At 35.3% G+C, this 8,901-nt stretch overlaps 1 protein-coding gene across 1 annotated transcript; it reads right to left on the reverse strand.

The window, feature by feature from the left end:
* Positions 1 to 50: 50 nt before the first annotated feature.
* Positions 51 to 7,418, reverse strand: LOC104210726 (guanosine nucleotide diphosphate dissociation inhibitor 2). The gene is made up of 13 exons (XM_009759689.2): positions 6,959 to 7,418; positions 4,843 to 4,905; positions 4,678 to 4,761; positions 4,484 to 4,591; positions 4,188 to 4,360; positions 3,887 to 3,998; positions 3,711 to 3,791; positions 3,512 to 3,574; positions 3,082 to 3,183; positions 2,697 to 2,821; positions 1,779 to 1,989; positions 1,620 to 1,694; positions 51 to 376 (listed from the first exon to the last, which is right to left on the reverse strand). The coding sequence occupies exons 1-13, from the start codon at positions 7,043 to 7,045 to the stop codon at positions 326 to 328; spliced, it is 1,335 nt and encodes a 444-aa protein (XP_009757991.1). The 5' UTR covers positions 7,046 to 7,418; the 3' UTR covers positions 51 to 325.
* Positions 7,419 to 8,901: the final 1,483 nt, after the last annotated feature.

Consider the following 8,901-nt stretch of genomic DNA (forward strand, 5'->3'; position numbering starts at 1 on the left):
GCAACATTAAAACCCATAAGAAACAAAAAGGTGCACTTGAATCAGAAAACTATAGCAACTCAGAGAAATTCCATAACTTCAAGGAGCCAGAAGTCAAAAACAACTTTAAGCACCTGAACTCTACGTGCACCCCCAAGTTGAAGAACCGTGATTAATTTCAACATTACATAAGTTTGTTCAATAGAAGAAAAGAACATTTTAACAACAGTTATAACAGAGAACCCATTATAAATTAATCCACTTCTACAGCAAAAGCATGAGAATCTCGTTGACACATAAAGGATTCAGCATCACATAGTGTGCAAGTACAGCAGTAAGGAATTTCTCATTCTTCGGCAGCACTAGCAGCACTTAGATCCACATTGAGGTCGAGTACCTGAAAAGGATATGCAATTGAGTCAACTAAGTTATGTCCTTTAAAATTCGATGCAGTTATTGCAAATTATACCACCTTCCAAATGATATCTAGTGATTAGAAATATGCTGCGAGTCCTTTTTTCTTTCTGGCCCCATTACCCTCCCAGCAACCCCCCCCCCCCCTTTTTTTTTTTACTCCTGGTGGCAGGAAGAGAGTAGCTACTGCCTAGGAAAATCACCATTTGATAAAATAATGGTACATCTAGAATTTGACCGGGATAGTTTCAGTACAAAAGCTCTGTGGGAACCGGTACAGCAACCCATACCTACACTCCCGTGCCCCCCTCTCCCACACAAAAACTGGAGGACACAAGAAGACTCTTGCAACAAAAATGTAGATACTACGACAAATTAGTAGAGCATCAAATGTACTTATGTGAACTAAAGTGATTATCATACACCAACAACAATGGAAGTATGTTGCTCATATTGATAAAGAAAAAGAAAGAAAACGACATTTTGATGTGATTTAAATAGTTAAGCTATGTCCTTATGAGGCACTTCGCTTATCAGCTGTTTGTGGAATATACCCCTCTATCACCAAGAAGAGGGATTTAATGTCAATGTTCATCCAGAACTTTTTTTAATTTCCAACATACAGAATGAACAACAGATATTCTACAAAACTTGCCCAACTCAACTGATTCAACTTGGTCTCTTTCCTTGATTAAACAAGTGCCAAACAATACACTAAACTGTAGCCGCCATCCCTTCCCTCTGTCTCAAAGGCACAAGGGTTTTTGGGACAGAGCAACTTGTTCCTTGTCTGGATGTGCAAAATGAGTGTCTACTTTATGAAAATAGTATTCTTTTCTTCTTTCCATTTACTCCTTCCTTCTAAAGGTATTCTTTTCAACAGTAAAAGGACTTACTCAGAGGTACTTCAAGGCTCTTAGAGAGAACAGCAAAACTCAGAAAAAACTAAAATGTAATATCACAAAAAAATGGTTTAAGGAAGTAAAAGTTCGCAATGTAACATCTAATAATAGCAAAACATACTTCTCAGACAGTGCGTGTTCAGACAGTAAAATGGTAAAATGTTTTAGCCACGTTTCACAAGTATAAACTAATATTTTGGAAATTCAAAGTTTCAAGGGTTTGTAGGCAAAACAGAAGCTATTGGCAATGACAATAAGATCTGTCCTAGTAATCTCCAGAGTATGTAGTGGAAAGACCAAACTGAGGTAAATACTAACTCATACCTTTCCAGTTATTTTGGTGTACAAATTGAGCACATCATCTACAGTCGACTCAAAGTGAGTTGTGGCATCATAGCTCTGTCAAAATAGAGAATAAAGTAAATTGATGATAGATTATCTTTCTGAATAAGTATGATTTTCAAAGTAAAATTTAAGACTCACAGTTGAAATAAAACAATTGTCCAAGGAGGGCTCATTGACAGGTTCAGATCTGTCATAAGTTTCATAGAAGATCTCATCCACTGGCCCTAGAAGATTGACGCCCTGCTTCAGTTCACTCTCTGGGTTATCAGTTTCTGCCTCTGTTGAGACAAATGCGATGAATTTCCCCTTTGGAGCAACATTATGAGTGTAAGAACAGCAGAACAGGTACCTGAAGAACCAAATGTTCAAGCATAAGTAAGACAACTTTAGTTCTAAATTCTAAGAGTTTTCGGCAAAACAAGCCTGAATCGAGCGACAGCGTTGGACCAAGCCTTTCAAGGAAAGCATCCAGCCCTCAAAACCCAGTAAAATATTAATTAACTAGGTCAACATCTTCAAATAACAGTCCGGTTGGCATACTCCATACAAAAAGTTTACCAATTCTGAAACCAACCCATCTAAAGACTGAGACACAGCTTGAACTTATTTAAAAACACATGTCAAGTGCCACAACAACACCCCACCGCCTCCACCAACAGAATCAGAGGTAGTGCAGAGAACTAAAAGTGCCACATATGGAATTTTTGCTGCCTCCAAGTGAATCTTGAACGAGGGAGGGGCATTTTTGAAAACGTAAGATTGCGCAAAATAAGGAAAAATAATTAAATGAAATATAAAAAGATAGTTCTATTTGTGCAAATTGTGAAACAAACAATCTTTTATTAAATGAACGTAACGCCATTGAATAGGCTTTCACGAAAAAATGGTTTTCACTACTCAAGTAAGAATCAAGTTGTCACATATGCATGTTTAATTGAACAAATGAGCAGGCTTTCAAAGGCCAACACAAACTCTATTTGCAATTGATTCGGAATTTCCAGCTCAACCCTGAGAATATAAGTAAAATTTTAATATCTAACATACTAGGATACTTACATGTCTGATTTGCGACCCAACTGCTTCTGAGGTAGGATAATCTGCACAGAGTGAGAGTCGTTGGTATTTGGAATTGGGTGGCTCATAATCGCGATAGCTCTTGCAACTTTGCCAACCTTCCTCACCTGCAAATAGCAGCATGCCTTGGAGTTAGTAACTCATCCGACCACTTAAATAAACAGGTCACTTATCCTCACAACAAAAAGTTTTCTACTTTCACTTATAACCAAGTAAAATCTAGTTCTAGGAAACATTGTATATCATGTATCAATGATCTATCCTTATTTACACTCAAAGAAAGATCATGCTGGCTATTACAGATCCAGAAACCTATTCAAATTATCGGCAACGGAGCAGTTAAGCGCACAGGTAGTAAAACACTTACCTTGTTGGGCAAGTAGGAAGGATCGCATACAACTTTCTTGCATTTTGCAGTTTCCCCTTCTGAAGTAACACCACAGACCTTTCCTTCTTCATCAAACTCTACCTGACATTTTAAGATAGCATCTTCAGAGGACTTTTTTTTTTTATTTGCACCGGGTGTCCGAGTCTCTTCGAGCCCCGACTATTCCCGGGGGTGCACAGGCCCTCGGAAAGGAGTTTCCCGCAAGTGCACCACGGTTAATTCAGGTTTTACCCAGTCCGATGGCCCTCAGAAATTGTTTGCACCCAGTGGGTTTCGAACTTGAGACCTTGAAAGGGAGCAAACCCCAAGGCTCAAGTCAATTGCCACCAGGCCAACCCCTGAGGGTTATCTTCAGAGGACTCATAATCACACAGATATATATATATAAGATACAGAGCGGAGATACTACCTTGCATTCAGGTTTATTCAACATGTAGGTCCCACCATACACAGCACTCAGTCGAGCAAATGCCTATGTTAGCAGAACAAATATTAACAACAGTAATATTAAAGAACAAGAAGTTGGAAAGTACAAAATATTAACACGAGGGAAACTAAAAAATCACTAAAAGAAGACAAGAAATCTAATGATGAACTCAAAGTAGTACCTGGGGGAGCTCTCCTAATCCATACAAAGGATAAATATATGGTGATCCTCCTTGGAAACGAGCAAGAGACTCAGCATATAGCTGTCATATTATAGAGAACAAAAACTTCACATATCCACACAGAAACCTTGAACAACATTAGCAGGAGAATTCAAAAGCAAAAGAATGTGTTTCACCTTCATTCTTTTCACAGTATCCTGTGCTGGTTCATCTAAGTAGCGGTCATCTCTATGCAGTGCCAATGCATGACCAATGAAGTCCACAGTGTTGTCATCAAGACCGTATTTTCTGTAAAATTATCACATAACTATAAGCAAGACTAATTCTTTTGCAGATGCCCCTCAATCGAACATGTTAATAAGTATGATAATAGGCACACGAGGAAATCAGACCAGGAATTTATATTATATGAAAATGCATCTAAATTAACCTATGGAAACTGAACACCAAATAGAAAGCTAAAAATTAAGAGCATACGCAATAAGCTCTCTGGTGGTAACTCTAGTTAGATCCATCCCTTCATGTGTTTTAGGATCGCTTTCATTATAATCTTGAACATAAATAAAGAATTTCCGAGCACGCCGCTTCTCAAAAATGCCCATCAGAGGAGATTTAAGTGCCTCCATATCAGTAGCTGGCACCTTGTGGACCTATTTCATAAGGTGTAACAATATTCTAAGTTAGAACAAAGTTATCCAAACAATTTCTAAAATTCAACATGTCGCAATTGCACCAATCAGGTGAAAGACTATATCCATGAAAAACAACTATACCTTTCCTTTGTTATACACAAAGCTGCCATCAACTGCTTTAAAGTATAAATATTTGGTAACATCGGTATGAATTAGCACCCGCACAAGAGCACCATTTGCCATAATAAACTGCTCCAAAGAACGATTTAGAACATCACAAATAATGGAAGGTTTTGTTTCCATGAAGTAGATAGGCAAAAGAAAAAGGGGAAAACCTTAGGGATCATGTCAACATTAAAATCCCTGCTAGAACCCAATTCAGCTGGAGGTTTGTCGCTTCCTCTAAACCTCTTCCAAAGCTGAAACATAATAACTCTTTATCAGACAAATAGGAGAAACATATAGAACAAATAAATCAAGCTCGATTTGCAGAAAACTACCTGGACAAGATTGAGGGAAGTTGATTCTCCTCCATAATAGTCATTTCTGTCCATGTGCAGAACCTATTAACATGAAATAAGCCTTACTCAATCATTAGACAACTGAAGTAAATCAAAAAAGAATGTTAAGCATGTTTAAGTTGAAATCCATATTCCATGGCCCTTGTACCAAGAACATATTCTTTCCTTTTTTCTTTTCTTTCAACCAAATATTGACTCGATCAAAATTCTACCACCCAATCCACAGGTAAAGTTGATTACTCTCTTTTCTTGATAAGAGAGAAATCTCGCAGACCATTGGCACACGGTTTGAAACTCGAAATGTAATGGGTCTGCCCCTCTACCTTCTCCGCTTAAATACTAGGCTTTTGTCCCCAACAGGATTCCTACCCATGACGAGCGCCTAACCCACACATCACGTGTTGGCCTCTTACCATTAAACCAAAGCCCCAGGGCTAAAGTTGATTACTCTCTTGCATTTGTAGGTACATAAACTCAAAATATTAAACCTGTAACATATGTGCACAGGTTCTAGGACAGGAAGCTTGTCCGCATAATCGCGTCCAATTAATTGTATCTCCAATTTATACTCGCATAGCTCAAATTAACTGGGAAAATTTCACATAAAAACAACTAGGCTCCCTACTTTTCAACTTTATAGCTCATATTTCAATTTACAACCAACTACCCAAAAATAATAGGCTAATACCCAACATTCAACTCCAACGGATTCTCGAAATTACTATTTAATTTTTAAAAAAGATTGCTCAAGCTTTTAAGTTAATTTTTGAATCAGTAACTGTGACTCAAATATTAGTTCAACAAACCAAATCTATTTGGGTGGTGAAAATTAGATTTTTAACAAGCTAAAATATGTGGGTTCAAATTTCGAATTTGATTTTGTAAGAAATTTAGAGTGGGTGTTATTTAGACTTGTTAGAAATAGTATAAGGCGGTTATATATAAAATTTGAAGTCATTTAATGGAGATTTGGACTGGTTTTGAACAAGAATTGTAACTGAAAATCGTGGAAGAAGTTCATCTACAGACGCTTGTATAAAGGTGTATAAAAGTGTATAAGATGTGTTTATACACTCATATACACTATTATACAAGATTATACAAAAAACTGACTTCGTCTTCTACCTTGCGTTTTCTCTGAAATTTAACTCAAATCTTGCTCAAATCTACTCCAAATCACTTCAAATTTAAAATTTGAACTCCTTTTGATATTTTCAATCAATTGGAACAACGCCCTATCCAAACAACTAATAAACTCAAAAAATCCTATTTTCGAAAGCAAAGCTTTGAATGGCCTTCAATGGTGGACTTCTACTCTTCAATTTTCTGACATTGCAAACAGGGGGAGAAGCAGAAAATACACGGCCCCTTGAAGCATATGTAGAAGATGTAAGAAGAAGAAGAGAGAGTGAAAGCAATGATCGTGAGATTTAACTCTATAGCTTTTAGAAGCAATGGTTATAAGAACACATATTTTGAATTTGCTAATGCTTTCATGTACAATATGGGCTAGGTAGGGTAAAACTTAAAAACATAGACCATTTTTTGTTATGGTGTGAAGTCATATGTATTTTCTTGTAATTCTTTCAATTTAATACTCATGACCTAGTAGGCCAAGGTAGCTTTTAGAATGATAGTGTTAGATAATAATACTCATATGGCATATTACCAAGTGAAATGATTGTCTTTAGTTTAAGAGTTTAAGTTCTATATGCAGTGCAAAAGATACTTATATAATCAGATCACTTATAACTCTTAACATAATTGCACCGAAATATTTATAATATACATTAACTGGTTAGCTAACCTACAATTACAGGTTAGCTTACACCGATAATGTAAAAATATTCCACTCTATCAGTGTATAAAACTTACAATTAAGTTATCTTGACAATGAAGATCATTGAGAAAAGGGTCAAATCAGATATAATACAAATCAATCTTTGCATCATAAAATGTCAGAGTTGTCAGATCCTTAACAAAAGTTACTAATTACATATTACGAACAAAAAAACAACAACTAAGGGATTAAAAATAAATTGGAAGATCTAATAAAAGGAATACCGATCTGGCAAAAATTCAATAATTAATATACCTTAAGACCATCAACGGATAGAAGACCGCTAAGGATGCATTCCTTAAGACCTGTGCCGAGCACAATCACATCATATTCTTCATCCATTTTTTGCTGCTGCTGCTGCTGCTGCTGCTACTATTGTATATTCGATCAAATCGGAGATGAATTTTGATTAAGCAAAGAAGAAAATGATAGAAGCGGATGATTAGGGTTCTGTATTGGTCAAGTTAAATACATCAGCACAAACAGAGAGAAGAAAGAGTGGGGGTAAGATTTATAGGCAGTAAAAGTTGAGAGAGTAATAAAGAAATTGGATGGATGATAGATAGATCAAGGAAAATGCTAGGAGCAGGAGGGATTCTCACGTTCTCTTTTTCTTTTTTCTTTTTTTGTGGCTTTTTGGAAAATTTTTATTAAAGAAATAGGTTAAAGTGCTAACACACACACACGCAAAAACATAATGCTAGGAGGGATTCTCAAGTTCTCTTTTCTCTTTTTCATTCCTATATAAAAAAAATTGTTTCTTTAAGAAAATGTAGGCATAAATTATGTGTATAAATTATTTACACATATCAGATTGCCTATAAGATAATGTCAAATTAATCTATATAATAACAATTAATTAGTAATTAATAAAAATTAAGCTCAAAATGTAATAATACAAAAAAAAGCAACAAATATAGAGAGACAATTGAGGAGAGTTTTCTTATTTCCTCCAAGCGTTCAAGTTGTACAACATAATTGTCAATACCTCTATTTATCAGCTTACATGAGTAACTCCAAAGAGTGTCATGAACATGATATTACCATTAAGATCATTGGGAAGTTATAAGGTGTGAAAGTTACAATCATAATTGTGAGAAGGTAGTGGGAGTTAACTATATCTTAGAGAAGAATAGTAGGTGTATGACAATATTTCATAACACTCCCTCCTAAATATGCATATATAATAGTAGGAGTAAACGGGCAAGTCGGGTCGGATAATTGACGGGTTGAAAATGGGTAATACAAAATGGATATATTATCTGACCTGACCCATATTTAATACAGATAGAAAATGGATTAACCGATAGATAATACAGATATCCATATTATCCATGGTTTCTTGAATATGATCACTTTTTGGGGAATTTCTAGTCTCCTAAATTTGAGAAATTCCCAATTTGAGTCTTTATAAATGTAAAAGTTAAACCCATTAGTTATCTATTGGTTATTTATTGGTTATCTATTTTCTAAGTGAATAATATAGTTCTTATCCATATTTGACCCGTTTCTTAAAAGTTCATTATCCAACGCATTTTAGCGGATAATATGGTTGGATAACTGTCTTTTTGTCTATTTTGTCACCACTAGATAATAGATATTATGGCTCATTAAAACCTTACTGGTAAAAAAATTTTATGAAAAAAATATTCTAGTGAAGGAAAAAAAGTACATACATCCAATAATATGCACTGTTAGCTATCTTATTAAAACTTTATCAGAAAAAAATTCAGTGGAACAGAACTTTGGCTAAGTAAAAATGAGTGCAATGTATATTTTGCTCCCCTCTGATGAAAACATCATTTAATATCTCGAAGACGATGAATTTCAATCGTGTGTTGCCTTTTAACTATTGAAATTGGCAATGCCTTAGCGAAATATTCCACCAAATTATCACTTAAACAAATTTGTTGAAAATCTATTCCACCATGTTTTTTGAAGATCGTGTCTGAAAATAAACGTTGGTGAGATGCGTTTTATTTTATCTCCTTCGATGTATCCTTCTTTTAATTGAACTATGCAAGCAGCATTGTTTTTAATATCATTAATATCTTCTTTTCAAATAAAATCCACTCATCTCTTGTGTGTTGCGCCACATGCTTTTAGTATCTTGGCATGACTTGAGTGGCTTGTAGAATATCATAATATCAAATTACCCTCACATGCAAATAGATTTTTTGAAAAACAAACTTTACGCA

Source organism: Nicotiana sylvestris, chromosome 12 (assembly GCF_000393655.2).
Source record: "Nicotiana sylvestris chromosome 12, ASM39365v2, whole genome shotgun sequence".
NCBI classification, from domain to species: Eukaryota; Viridiplantae; Streptophyta; class Magnoliopsida; order Solanales; family Solanaceae; genus Nicotiana; species Nicotiana sylvestris.

What these genes read in the sequence shown, in the direction of transcription:
- LOC104210726 (XM_009759689.2), bottom strand. Translation starts at nt 7,045, where the DNA reads ATGGATGAAGAATATGATGTGATTGTGCTCGGCACAGGTCTTAAGGAA. An exon ending in GATTAGGAGAGCTCCCCCAG is followed by an intron (nt 3,575 to 3,710) that starts GTACTACTTTGA and finishes CTGCTAACATAG; the next exon opens with GCATTTGCTCGACTGAGTGC. An exon ending in ACAATTGTTTTATTTCAACT is followed by an intron (nt 1,695 to 1,778) that starts GTGAGTCTTAAA and finishes CTATTTTGACAG; the next exon opens with AGCTATGATGCCACAACTCA.